The sequence below is a fragment of the Triturus cristatus genome, chromosome 11, assembly GCF_964204655.1.
Source record: "Triturus cristatus chromosome 11, aTriCri1.1, whole genome shotgun sequence".
Lineage (NCBI taxonomy): Eukaryota > Metazoa > Chordata > Amphibia > Caudata > Salamandridae > Triturus > Triturus cristatus.
The window spans coordinates 1,000,867,879-1,000,882,929 of NC_140594.1; the positions used below are offsets into that span (position 1 = coordinate 1,000,867,879).

General features: G+C 44.7%; 1 protein-coding gene across 9 annotated transcripts in view; it reads left to right on the top strand.

Moving 5' to 3' along the window:
• The window catches only part of LRRC34 (leucine rich repeat containing 34), a 341,237-nt gene that overhangs the window by 63,774 nt on the left and 262,412 nt on the right, over nucleotides 1–15,051 (top strand). For all 9 annotated transcript variants that reach the window (XM_085633736.1, XM_085633737.1, XM_085633742.1 and 6 more), the window contains exons 3-4: nucleotides 4,789–4,857; nucleotides 8,419–8,472. In XM_085633736.1, coding sequence (XP_085489862.1) covers nucleotides 4,789–4,857; nucleotides 8,419–8,472 — 123 coding nt within the window. The remainder of the gene's footprint in view (nucleotides 1–4,788; nucleotides 4,858–8,418; nucleotides 8,473–15,051) is intronic.

The following is a 15,051-nucleotide window of genomic DNA, read 5'->3' on the forward strand; positions in this document are numbered from 1 at the left end:
GGAGGGCAGGGCGTCTCAGGGTAGAGACCCTATCATAGCTAAAGATATGTAAAACTCTTCCCTCCTCACCACTGTGTCCCACCTCTGCCGGGACCATGAAGTCGACTTTCCCCTGCTTTGTCTGAAAGAAACAGAGATTACTTCATGAATGTATACGTTTTAGTGGTGCTTTGCAGGCTGACTTGACCCTTGTACCAAAAACCGGGACATGTATTTGAAATTCAGCAAAGCGTCCGGACGCCGGCATAGTCTATAGTAAACCGGACTGTCGAAATACGGGAGGTCTGGTCACCCTACTCGTCGGGCGCTTCCCCCTTTAAAACACGTAGCAAAATCCCTCATAGCTGCAGCATCCCTACCGTGTGCACTCTTACGTTATGGCTGGTTGTCCCAAAGCCCTCATGTAAGACCCTCCATTGGCGTGCCAACAACCTCTGACCCACACTCGGCAACAAGAAGCACTAAAGGGTCAAGTAATTGGCAAGAGTGCACCACATAATAAACGCACAATGTAAAATCATTTCAATCGCGATTTTTTTAACAAGAAAGATTTGTTGTGATAAAATATATCTCAAGAGCTAGGGATGAAATCTCTGTACATCGTAAAGAGGGTATTTTTGGAAACTTTAAGAAAATAAAAGTAACAGACATTCGTTCAGAAATTCATGTAAGCTGTATGGGAAATCTCAGTTACCCCGTCTGCCTTTTACATCTACTTGCTACCTTTCTCTTGCAGACATGAAAGAGGAGATGGGTATCCATTAGGGGTACTCCTGGGGCTCCTTAACTCATTAGTAAAGGTTTTAAGATTTTTTTTTCTTCTAAAAAGTGCAGATCAAATTTTTAAGGCCGTAGTCATTTTCTGCCTAAAGTTCCTAAAAAGTAACAAAAGATGTCCTTGTATTCGTTTACCAACCACACATATGTGTGTGTGCACACACGCCTTCAAACTTTTTAAATGCGATTTTTTAAGTAGTCTTTGTATTTTGCATGACACCACTTGCAAACCTTTGCTCTGATAACTACCAGAATGAAGAACTATTTATACTACTGGTGTATTCTGCTAGGACAAGCGCCGCAGTATTTTAAACCACAATTTTTCTTCATCTTGTTTTTTTCTGTTACTCTTTTCGGATGCCGTGTAGCCTACAGCCGTCTGATGGCCACTGCTATAGAAAACAGTATAAGTAAATTGTGAAAAGGGCTTCTGGGCTCACGAGTGCGACTTCTTTAGGTGACCTGCTAGTAAGGCCTTAATGCCTCTTTCCAATATGCTGGCTCTTTTGCAGAGAATGCAAATGATGACGGTTCCCTTGCGCACTGCATGGCGCAGCAGATTGGCACAGGGCTACATAGTCTCTCACCTACTAAATGTTAGTTTAGAAATGGATTTGCGCCTGTATCGAGGATCAGAATACCTTAGTCTTACATTTAGTATAGAAATGCACTCCTAATCAGTTGGTGGTGTCATTCTAGTCGTTCCTTTTGTTGTCATTGAATGTAAACTGTTCCTTCTCCAGTGGTTTTGTTTCACACCAGAATGCAGGGCGAAAGAGGTTTGTGCTGCTTAATAGTCCTTTTAGTTGCATCAATTTGACAAGACACCGAGCTCCGAGAGGTGACTTGAGTGGATTCCCTCTCATGTGTTCACTATAGACCACTTCTCCCAAACTCCCTACCGTCTCAAGTATATAGATACTTTGCCAGTCCAGCCCTGGAGAGAGACCGCATTTTACCATAGATGCATAGAAGACATGAATGTGCACTCTTTGCCATGATGTCCGTTTATCATTGAAATGTATAATTTAAGTAAAAACCGTTCTTAGATAAAATGGTTCGCACTTGTTTCCGAGCACAGCATGAAAGAAAGTACAGGCCCATACTCACATTTAACTATGAATTTACCTTCTCCCGAAGCGGGTTTACCCTGGTGTCTAAACTTCCCAAATTAAACTACCATCCACTGATTACATGGTTCGCCCATGATGTATGCAATAAAAGTGTACCGCCACCACTTCCCGTAATCCTGCTAGCTGTATATTAAAAGCATAAAAACTGTTGTGGATGTGGGCAATTATCATATTTTTAGAAAATTAATATCACTTAATTTGCAGGTTCTCTTGTTATAAACTCGAAATTGATGTGGTATGTTCTCCCAACATTTCTTTACAAAATTATTTGGTAAAAGTTATTGTTTTTTAAATTAAGGAAAGATTATACTTGTGCACAGTGAGTCTATGATGGGTTTTACTCTTGAAACCTTTATATGCAAGACGCCTCTTTAGGGTATTGGACCTATGATCGTGTCCTTTTTAGATCTCGCCTAGCTCATGCAGCGCATGCGCTGCTTCGCCTTGGCGAGACTATTGTTGGTTTGGTGCGCGAAGGGAGACAAACCATGTGCGCGCACGGACAGGCGATGTGCACGCGAATGGCGTCTCCTCTCTGCCTCACACGCTCCCACCGCGCAATTGATTCAGCTTGTAGTTTCACTGCGCGCTGCAGCTATACAAGGCAGACACGCGCTTGTTTCTATTTGTTTTCTTTTGTTACGATTGCAACATTTTTATGCTGATATTACAACAGAGAAGCACCATAGTTACCTACAGTAAAAACCATGGCATAGGAAAATTATTTCCGGCGAAACTTTCAAGTGCAGAGGGCAACCAAACTATGCCTGTTCGCATAAAAAGATGCACTCCTGTTTTTAATTACAACTCGAGGATGTCATCGCACTTCTTTAGGTGCTTGCTGCTTCTGGTATTACTTCTGTCAAAAAAACGAAAGAAAGAAACCAGCTCTCTCTGAATTCTGTGACGCTTGACAAGCAGACATGGTATCTAACGTACGCATCCAGTAAAATCAGTGTTCAGTTTCTTATAATTGGTTGTTGCGCGAGCCCGGATCTGTTGTAGTTGGCTGTTTGGAGTGAGTAAGTCTCTGGGGATTGACGGCACAAAGTGCAGTAGCTCTCTGCGACTGGTTACGGTGTACTCCGCTTCTTCTTGCCATTGTTTGGCTCAAGTGCACAGGCCTCGCCCACTCTGTCACATGTGAGCGGTGGGTACAGGGAGGTAGAGCTAGAGTAGATTCGGCAGTAGGTATCTGGTGCTAGCAAGATTAGTTGTCATCAATCTGGTAAGTAATCACTCCTGCATTAATTAGGTAGGGAGTGCTGCATGCAGGAAAAAAGCTTGATGGAATACATGCATCTGAGCTTCTTTAAGTTGGCTGTTAAAGGGGCATTGCCCTAATACAAAAAGCTGTTAACTGACTGAAGGTGACACCCTTGGCTGGAGTCCACTTGTTACCAAAGGCCACTGGGGGTGTTAACTGTCAAAAGTGTATCAGAGGGTCGACTTCTGATGAATTGCTCAAAGGATACACAGTGAACCCTGAGCATGTCATGCACATTCTCATTTTTGCCCCTTAATGCATATTTGCCACATCTGGTTTCAGATGACATCTCCCCAATAGATTGAACTCGTTTTTAGGTCTCCACTAGGCAGCGCTTGCACTATCTCTTTGAGACATGTAGTATTCAGGATATGGGCATGAAGCTATGCCCACTTTCTGCCCATCTTTTTAATTGGCTCCTGCATTGTCTTTTGTAAATGGTGTTTACGCACCGCTTGAATTTTTTCAAAACACACAAATAACAGTCATTGTAATTTACAATGCCAATAGCTCAAACGCTCACAAATACGAGACCTGTAAAAGCGCCCCATACCGCGCTTTCACTTAGATGGCGGCTGTACTCCTTTCTTTGGAGGAGCTGTGTCTAAAGAAAGGAGCGTACCCACCATTAAAGTGAAAGCGTGACGTGGGGCACTTTTACAAAAAAAATAATCTGTTTATCAACTAAAACATCGTTTATTTTGTGAAAGCGCCCCATACCACACACTCACTTTAATATCAGCCACGCACCTATCTTTAGACACAGGCTGTCTAAAGAAAGGGGCGTGGCTGCCATTAAAGTGAAAGCGCGTCATGTGGCGCTTTTACAAATAAGCATTTGCAATGCAATAGGTCTCGCATTTGCGAGAGTTTAAGCTATTGGCATTGTAAATGGCAATGCCTTTTATTTGTTTTTAAAACCAACACATAAATAAAAGTCACTGTCATTTACAATGCCAATAGCTCAAACTCTCGCAAATGCGAGACCTATTGCATTGCAAATGCTTGTTTTATATTGCTCTGCCCAGGCCGTTTTGAGACTTGAAGTCCTTATTGTCTATGTATGTTTATTTATATGTAGGCATTTCCTTTTGAATTTAGATTTTTGACTTCGGAAAGCATGCACTGTGCTAATACACCCTCCACCAATATTGCATGTGTCCCGTATCCTTTGCACTCCCTCCACCTCCCTCTCAATATATAAAAAATCTGGCTTGCTTCTCACCCGCTCTTCCGCATCTCTCCAAAGTTGCAGCAGCTAGTCAGAGTCCTCCGTGGCTAGTCACCATTCCTCCGGGCTCGACTAGACATCCTCGTCCTCCAGACTGGGTCAGTCCAAATTCTCTGGGTCGGTGGCTTTTACAGTGGTCTCCCTTCGAGGTGGGCACTCCTTCGACCCAGCAGGATAATTCAGTTTTAATTCTTCCTTCTTCAGATTTTGTTTTGTCCTCCTGGGATCTCACGTCTGTGTTTCTTCTCCCCTTTTCTGGGGTTCATGCCTCTGTTTTTTTTCCGCGGTCCCCTTTCCATTGATTAGCAGTGCGGGTCTGTTTAAATAGACAAGTCTCTTTTACGTATATCTGTTTAACTTTCCTTTCTTTCTTTTCCCAGGTCTTACAGCATCGAGGAACTACAGCGAGAGGACGGCAAGGCAGAGAACGGACAGGAGAGGATCCCCAGGTACGTAAGTCCTCACTTCTCCCTTCCCTTACTTTATTCATACCAAGAAAACTCTCTTGGGGATATCGGGATAGGTAATCCGCATTGGTTTGCTGACTCCCCTTATGATGGAGGGTATGAAAGTGAAATAGTTGAACAGACAATCAAAGCACATGCTCGTTGTTACTTTTATTTCGTGCCATCCATTCTAATGGGCATGTTCATTACAGAGTGTAAGCTCGCAGCTCTCTAAATAATATTGTAATGTATTAATAGCCCATTTAATTGCCAATTTTTCTTTCAATAATGTATACTGTATTTACCTACGGAAGAGTTTCCTGCTGATATAGGTTATAGAGCGTTCTTCGCATGTTCTTCCTGTTGGGATAGTACAGCTCCTAGTCTTGTTTCTGAAGCATCGGTTTAAACTCTAAAATGTTGTTATAGTTCGGGGTGGTGAGAGCCTGTTTTGGCACTCACACAGTCGGGGAACTCCTCTCACTGGTGGAAGGCTAACTAATCCCCATCTGTAACATTTGTTGTACATCTGTTTTTAGAACTTCTCTATAACCTTCCGGGATACAGTAGGATTTTAGTCTTACCGTTTTCATGGGGAGACGCATAGCATGTTCAACTGCCTTGGTCCTACTTGGTAATAAATAAGACCTAGGCACGGGGTTGTATATGCTTTATCAATTCTTGTCTTAGGAAGGGGGTTACATCTGGATCTATACTATGTAGAAAGAGAGGTTTGGTTTCAACTCATACTCCTGTCAGCTCTGGTAAGGGGCCTTCCCATTTCCTGAGGAGATTGATATGTTATATTTGGAAGATTTTTCTACAGGAATCTAGTTCAATTTGATAGGTGATGCAGTCACTTTAGCTAACACTTTGTGAGGTTCCTGCCACCTACTCAGTAGTTTATGATCTGATGATGGCATCATAATCAAAACATGGACTCTCATAGAAAACTCCCTCTTCTTGGCTTTTTTGTCATATTGTCCTTTTTGTAGGATGTCGGCCTGTTCCAGATTTTCTCTCACCATTCTCCGTATCTGACCTAGATTTGTCTGTAGCCTTGCTTCATACTCGGGCCAAGGTTTAGTGTCGTCCCCTTCATTTTCCCATTTTTCTTTTGCCATGGCTAACAGAGACCTAGGTTGGTATCCATATATGAGTTCAAATGGTGAAAAACCTGTACTCCTCTGGACTTTGCTCCTTATGACAAACAAGGCCAAAGGTTGCAAATCTTCCCAATGTCTCATTTTGGGGTTTATTAGTTTTCTTAAGTGTTTTTCAAGGTGGCATTATAACGCTCAGCCAAACCATCAGTTTGGGGGTGAAAGAAGACTATTCCTATATCAGTAACACCCAACACGCGACAGACTTGCGCCATCATTTTGGAAGCAAAGGGGTTGTTTGATCTGTCAAAATTTCCTTTGACAAACTCACCCCAGTGAACACGTCCATCATGGCTTTAGCCGCATTCATAGTATTGGGATTACGCAAAGCAATGGCTTCAGGAAAATGCTTGGCATAGTCAAGTGCTAACACATAACGATATCCACTCCTAGAGGGTAAGAGAGGGCCTATTATGTCCCTCCCCACTCGGGTGAAGGGTATATCTCTTATTTGCAATGGCATCATGTGTACAGTGGGGTGTTTATATCCGCAAAACTTTTGGCAGGTAGGACATTCTTTGCGGTATTTTTGTACTTGTTGAGAAACACCTGGACAGTAGAATGTATCTAAAATCGACTGTTCGTTTTTTTCCCTCCCAAAATGACCTCCCAGAAGGTGACTGTGGGGCAAGAACAGGACCTCATCCCTAAAAGGGGTGTGGATCAGTATTTGGGCAGGATCCTTAGGGCCAGCTTTTTTATACCACAACCCGTTGTGCACATAGAATTGGGGACCTACTTTTGTCGGGTCACGCCAGACCTTGTTGAATGGGGGATCCTCCCTTTAAGCTGCCCTGAAGTTGTGTCATTATCCCAGACAAAATCCTCCACCTGGGTAGAAAAGACCTTTAAAGGGATTTGTCCTTTTTCCTCCCTTTGCTGTTTTCTACTTTATTTCTGCTTGGCAGGTTGACATTCGTGCTTGTCCACTTGAGAGAAAGGAGCAGTAGGCGACCAATCATCTCCATCCTTACAGGTATCTTGCACCTAGGAATTGAGATGAGAATATTTGTTACCTATAATCATAGGTTCTGGACGTTTGGGTTCGAGACCCCCATTAAGATGAACAATGGGTAGATCTCTGTTTTGCAGGCATATTTCTGCTACAGGGTATCTTTTACTATCCCCATACACACACTGAATATTCTCTTTTTCATGTGTCTGCAGGCAGGATGGGATAAGACTTGGGGCTGCATCACACTTTGAAGACATCCAGTGTCTACCAACGCAGTAACTTATACATCATTAACGAATACCTCACAATGTTAAAGGAGACGTTTCCTTGCAGCATTATTATATGGGATCCGATTCATTTAGGTTTCCATGAGCTCTGCCTTTTGAGGGCAAAATCGCTCTATATGTCCAAACCTTCCACATTAGATACCTCTTGGTCGAGACATCGGAGTGTGTACTACAGGACCAGGCAATAAAGTCACAAGTTGAGGCTTTTTCTGCAAATGGGGAGGAGGATGACAAACAGGTACTGAACTTGGTCTTCTCCAGTTTGACACATCCCTCCCTTTTGTAGTTCCTAAGCTGGACTGTAGGCATTAGCTATTTCAACAGTTTGTTCTAGAGTCAGATGGGTATGCTGTGTTAAGGATCAAGGGAGGTGAGGTATTGCTCCAGGTATATATTTTACATTATGCCCTCCTTAGTTGCTGTGAGGGGTTTTAACCAACAGTCAGTTAATTTATTTCACCCTGTAATACATTGCCCTGGATGTTTATTCGTCTCGATCTTTAAGAAGAGGCAATTTTATTCAATAAGTTTCATTGTCAACCCCCAATCGCTCCAGAATGTTCCTTTTATCTCAGTATAGGGAGTAGTACTCTGAGGATTTGAAACCTGGCAGATGGATTGTAACACCCCAATTAACAAAGGATCTAGATATTGCTTCCATCCATCAGCCGGCCAGGCTGCGGCCTGTGCCATGCTCTCGAAATTTTTAAATAAAAATATGGACCCTCTCCACTTACATATGTTTTGCAGAACCAACTGAGGGCAACGTGGTAAGCCTTCTCTGTTGTCCCAGAGTATCAGCCAATCTCCCAAGCTCTGTCTCCTGCGTCGTATATTGTGTTGTCAGGGCCTTGTATATTGCTTCATGATCTTCCGCTTCTGCATTGAGGAATTTTTCCATCGCCTGCTCCAGCTTCTCATGGCTCTCAGCCATCTTGTTCACCACCACCACCAACTCCATACTTCCAGATCCCGCTTCTAACACCACTTGTGATACTGTGGTACTTTTGGGAGACTGCGCCAGATGTAAAGGCGAGGAGGCTTAATTTGTTTCTCAATGGTGTCTTTTTCTCAAAAGTATTGCGATATTTATATACGTAACTGTTAATGAAAATCTCTTCAAGTATTGATTTTCTGTCGTCTTCTTTTCTCCTTCTAGATCTTCAGGTGTAGCTGTGTTACCCGGATTCTCGGTGGAAAAAATAAATGAGCAGTAAGTAACGATTCCAGAGATAATACCTAAAATTCTCTGTCATCAACACCTCTGGTGGTTAGGTTGGAAAAGAAGTAGTGTCCCAGTGAAGGCAACCGAAGGTTATTGTGTGACTGATCTGCCATTCACTAGAGATAAAAAATTAGAAGCGCCCCTTCTTTCCTCCGTTCCATATATGAGAAAATAATAGTATCAGAAGAGAAAAGAAAAAAGATACATTTTATATATTTGACGGGAGAGAAGAATCGAGGTCTAGACAAGGACGGTGTAAGCTTGGTTTTATTTTTCTGTAAACCCGTCTTTTGTGAGTGGCAAGATTCTCCCGATCGGGGAGAGGGAACACCCTGGAGAGAAAGTTAGCGTTCCCATTGTCGGAGCCCTTCTGATGTTTCACCTTGAAATAAAAGGGCTGGAAATACAGGAACCAACGCAGGACTCGTTGGTTGTGGCCCATGTTCCAGCTCATCCATTGAAGGGGTGCGTGGTCAGTGTGCAGGGTGAAGGGGTGGCCTTCTTTGTAGTATCTCAGTTTGTCACCAGCCCACTTAATTGCGATGCATTCTTTCTCTATTGTGGGATATTTTGTTTCATGGGGGAACAACTTTCTGCTGATGAAGAGGACTGGATGGTCGATGCCATCCTGAGAGAGTTGGGACAGTACCGCTCCCAATCCGTAGTTCGAGGCATCAGTGTGAAGTATGAAAGGCTTGGAGAAGTCGGGAAAGGGTAGCACCGGGCTGGTGGTAATGGTTTTTTTTAGTCTACGAAAGGCATGTACCATGTGGTCAGTCAGATTCAGTAAAACCTGTGTTTTTATATCCTTACGAAGGGTATCGGTTAAGGGGCCAGCTAGTTCTGAATATTGGGGAATAAAGCATCTGTAATACCCCAGTAACCCCAGGAAGGCTCTCATTTCTCTTTTGGTTGTGGGAAACAGAGTTTCTACTATGTCTCTCACTTTTTCTTCTTGTTGGGCTATCACCCCATGGCCCAATACAAAACCCAGGTACTTGACTTTTTGGAACCTCACCCGGGATTTTTTTGAATTCACATGAAGCCCGGCCTGTCTTAAGGTCTGTAGGATTAGCTGTAGGTGTTTTAAGTGGTCCTCCCAGGTAGGACTAAACACCACAATATCATTAAGATAAGGCGATGAAAAGGACTGGTGTTCAAGGAGCACAGTATTCATCAGCCATTGGAAAGTGGCTGGTGCTCCGTGAAGACCGAACGGGAGAACCGTGAATTCATATAGCCCATCTGGTGTAACAAAAGCTGTTTTTTTCCTGTCTGTCTCTTTTAGGGGGACCTGCCAATACCCTTTTGTGAGGTCCAATGTAGTTATATAGCTTGCCTCTCCTAACTTCTCTATCAATTCATCTATCCTAGGTATCAGGTAGGCATCGAAAGTGGATATTGAATTGAGTGCTCTAAAGTCCCTACAGAACCTCGTGGAACCATCAGGTTTGGGGAAAATTACGATAGGTGACAATCACTTGCTCTTTGAGGGACGAATGACCTCCATCTCCAGCATTTTTTGGACCTCTTTTTGGATAGCCTGGCTTTGGCCTCCGGTGTTCGATAAGGTCACTGTTCTATAACCTTACCTGGAACAGTCTTGATGGCATGTTCTGTTAGGGTTGTCTTCCCGGGTTTGTCAGAAAACATGGAGGAAAAGGGAGCTAAGACAAAACCAAGGGAGTGTCGCTCTTTCTCAGATAGGTCCTCATTGATTACCAATTGGTCTAACATGTGGGAAGATGTTTGATGTGACGGCAGAGTGAGATGCGCTCCAGAGGGCAACGGACCTAACCATTTTTTAAAGAGGTTTATATGATATGTCTGTATGCGTGAGGGTCTTATCTGCACCTTATAGCTAGTATTCCCCACTGTACCCACTATTTTATAGGGGCCTAACCATTCAGATTTGAACTTACTCGTAGAGGAAGGTAGTAACACCAAGACCCAGTCGTTAACGGTTAGTCGCCTCCATTTTTTTCCTTTGTCGTAAAATCGTTTTTGCTTTTCTTGTTTTCTTTCCAGGTGGGAATACGCAAGGTCTCTTAGTTTCCCTATTCTAGACCTGAGATTCTGGGTGTATTCCAGAAAACCCTTAGTTTCCTCCGCTTCTTCTTTTTCCCAAGCCTCCTTAGTCATTTCCAGGAGGGACTTCGGTTGTCTTCCATACAACATCTCGAAAAACGAACACCAGAGGCTGCTCTATACCTGACTCCTGATTACATACAGGGCCAGGGGGAGAAGTTGGTCCCACTCTTTCCCCCCACTATTGAGCATTTTCTTGAGTCTCCTCTTCAAGGTCCCATTATACCTCTCCACCAACCCATCGGTTTGATGGTGGTAAACCGTTGTTTTAATGTGGCGGAGGTTCAAGGTCTGACACACTGTTCTGCTTGGGTTTTCGGATCAGATAGAACCCGCTCAGCAGAGCCTCTCTAACCCAAACCAGAACGTTACCCCCTCCCTAGGGCCTGTTCACACCTAAATAACCACATATATGTACCACCTAAGGACAGGGAATTCCTACTATATATACCAAGACCTACAAATCACAGCCTCGCGGTCCCAAATGGACCCAGGACTTCCTGCCCAGACGGCAGCCACAGACTTCCTGCCCAGACGGCAGTCACAGCCTCGCGGTCCCAAATGGACCCAGGACTTCCTGCCCAGACGGCAGTCACAGCCTCGCGGTCCCAAATGGACCCAGGACTTCCTGCCCAGACGGCAGCCACAGCCTCGCGGTCCCAAACGGACCCAGGACTTCCTGCCCAGACGGCAGCCACAGCCTCGCGGTCCCAAACGGACCCAGGACTTCCTGCCCAGACGGCAGCCACAGCCTCGCGGTCCCAAACGGACCCAGGACTTCCTGCCCAGACGGCAGCCACAGACTTCCTGCCCAGACGGCAGTCACAGCCTCGCGGTCCCAAATGGACCCAGGACTTCCTGCCCAGACGGCAGCCACAGCCTCGCGGTCCCAAACGGACCCAGGACTTCCTGCCCAGACGGCAGCCACAGCCTCGCGGTCCCAAATGGACCCAGGACTTCCTGCCCAGACGGCAGCCACAGCCTCGCGGTCCCAAACGGACCCAGGACTTCCTGCCCAGACGGCAGCCACAGCCTCGCGGTCCCAAACGGACCCAGGACTTCCTGCCCAGACGGCAGCCACAGACTTCCTGCCCAGACGGCAGTCACAGCCTCGCGGTCCCAAACGGACCCAGGACTTCCTGCCCAGACGGCAGCCTTAGTACGAGTTCATCCTATAATTACCACAACATCAGTGTTACTATATATCAGATCACACAAAGACAGCTAGTTGAGCACAACTTGTTCCCCAGTTCGAAGGGCTCCTTTCTCCCTTATTCAGTTACCACCTACCTGATCAGGATTTCATGTTAAGTCACAGCTGACTAGAAGAATAGGTTACCCTCTTACACAAGAACACGTAGCACATATTGCTTTACTACAAACTGAATACTTTATTTAGTTATTACATGCACACTCACGGAACATAATACATATCACATGACCTGCAAAGAAAAGTGAAAGATTAAGTTGTACACTCTAATAGTAAGGGGTTGACATCACCTTGGTCGTATGTAGCCTGCACTCAATGGTCATCTAGGTTCCCTTCTCGTCTGCGCCTCGGCTTCGCCTGGAAGTCACACCTCCGCAATCACGGGTTTACTCCCGTCTCCCTCTCCGAGTCACTGGGACCTCTTCCTCATCGGCTACTCTCTTCTCTTTAGAATATCTATCTCTCGGTTTTTCTCCACCTCCAAGTTTGTCATCTGTCTTCCCTGGAATGAGTAGCAGCTTTACTACTAACGGCCAGGTGCCGCCCATGGACAAGAAGCAAGTGCAAGTATCTGCCTCAGACTTTCACTAATATAGAGGTGCATTTTCTCATGGAAAATTCCAGCCCGTAACCTGCCGCCCACCAAATTCTTGTACCTCCCCGTACCAAGGACACGTTCCCAGCCGGCCGGCCTGATGTAGTGTCTTCGGCATGAAGAAAAATACAATCCTTCGATAAGGGCCGGCCTGAACCGGTTCTCTCCAAGCGAATAACACCTCGTAACTAAAACATCACCCTCGACCTAGAAACTTTCCAAGCTGCCGGAGAGGAAAGAAAGATGGAGTCTCTCCCGTTTAAGGCCTACCAGGCCTGGATTCAGCACGACTCCATGAAATACCCTCACTATAGAACAGATTACCCCTAATACTAACGGATCTATCCTCTAGGATATATGTGCAAACCCTAATCTATGGGGAAGAACACAGGATCATGTCGAAGTGCCTAATAAATAGGCTCTATACACTACTCTAACCCTTAGACTTGAATGGAAAGAGACTGAAGTCACCTAAATCACCCTTCAACACAATAAGACCGGAAAAATCGAGCAGTACATTTCACCCTTGACTTCAGTCTATTATACATTCATTAAATGGAGTTAACATCTGTGGAAGAATAATATGAAACAAAGCTAACTGATCTATGTCTAGTACCAAGTGTGCAGAATTGAAATAATGAAGGAATACACTGAATAAAGCAACAGATAGAAATCAAAACAGCAACAGCAATCAAAATACCACCTAATATTCGGCGTAGCGCGTGTATATCAGGTAACCAATTAAAGAGCCAGTCAAACCACCCCTGGTCAATGTGTTTTCTAACTTCTTCTGTTAAGTCACGCAACTTGTCGATGTGAGCACGAATGGACTGTGTATGGTCAGACAAGTTAAAACAACAGAGACCTTCGAAGTCCGAACAATCATGTCCATGTTTAAGCAAAAGATAATCAATGGCTGCTCTATTTTGCAAAATGGCCCTACGTTCACCCTGGGCGTCTAATAGCATGTCAGACAAAATTGTAGAAGTATGATTAATAGATTTCACCATCCAGCAGGCCATTTTCCCAATAGATTTGGCATTATAAACCGCCAAAGCAGGAACACCAATAATTGCTAAGGTATTCAGACTTGGAATATAAATGCAAAGATGGGTCACAATCCTCCTGTAACATTACAGTATCTCGAAGCACACGAGAGTTGGCATTCGGGTGCGATGCAAACATCAACAAACTGAGTCTCGTAATGGCACAAGGGCCTCCGGAAATGTTTGCAGGGACAAATGGCCAGGAAGTATTACCACATGAGAAAAGCCATCCGGCAGGTAGTAACATCGTGCGATAGTGACTGGGGGTAACTACCAAACTATTACAAGTCATATTGTTCTGAACTGAAACACATGTGGTCGGTGTCCTTTGAAAGCACAAAGTCCGTTCGTGAGCGGTAAATGAAGTGGCGCCTTTCAGTTTGAGGCGTAGACATTCAGAGATCGCACTAGGATTACACGTAAGAAAGAAGCACAAATCACCTTGTGTGATATTATAAGTAAGTATTTGGGACTGGATGGGGGTTTGCTCGTTCGGCAATTCAATACATAGGGGGCAATATACATGGGTAGCAAAATCACCCAGGAGAATATTGGGACGGGCCTTCGAGACATTAAAAATATCAGTCAAAGTTTCTAATGAGGCGGGGACAGCAACCAGGCAGGTCGCCAGAATGTCATGGACAGATCTCATCGGTGTCAAACAGAAGTGAGGGGCGTCAGTCACCCTCTTGGCAAGTGCGGTCCAAAAGTTCGATGATGAATCCCATGCAGCGAAGGAACGCAACACTCGGGTTCCCAGTTCATCCCGGGTTGATAGGATCCCTCCTTTCTCGTCGTACCAGTCCGAAAACAGTCCGGCTCCGACACATCCTGCAGCAACAATCCAAAGAATGATCTGAAAGAGAACCAAATACAGACATTAATCATTCTCGTAAATAACATTTATCAGCCGGGACCGCTTCCCAGCTATCTTTCCCTGGTCTCATAACCAAAATGGTATTATCCTGACCGGTGGCAATGACCTCTGCTTGTTCAGGGGGATTCTTAGGCGACTGCACCCAAACTCTGGCCCCAGGATTATCCGTGGAGCCAAAACCTTTCTGGCCACGTACAGTTAGCAACGTTGGAGCAGTGCCTTTCATTAATACACCACTGAAAACAGGCATTATCAGTAATTGAGCCACTCGGTCAGTGCGATGTATCAGTAAGTCAATCTCACTGCTATTCAGCAGGAGCACCTTAATCTCTCCCTGATAATCACTGTCGATAATTCCTCCAAGCACCTGAATGCCTTTTACAGCCAGCCCCGATCTAGGGGCGATCAATCCGAAATTTCCAGGTGGTATCTGAACACCAACACCTGTCTCTATGATGACTCGATCTCTACTTTTTATAACAATGTCATCCATAGCATGCAAGTCTAAACCTGCCGACCCTGGGGTCGCTCTACATGGAGCCAAAGCTCCGGGAGTAATTTCCCAATACATCATGGTTTCTCTGATTTCATTAGGCATAGCCTCAACATTCGGGGGAAACAAACGCATGAGTGGAGATTCAGCATTTAAAAAAGGACGATTGTTCAAAATCAATAGTGCTTGGGGCAAAAAGTCTCGCCAATTTTTATACTTGTCATCCGTTAACTTACGCAACTGGTCCTTTAGCAGACC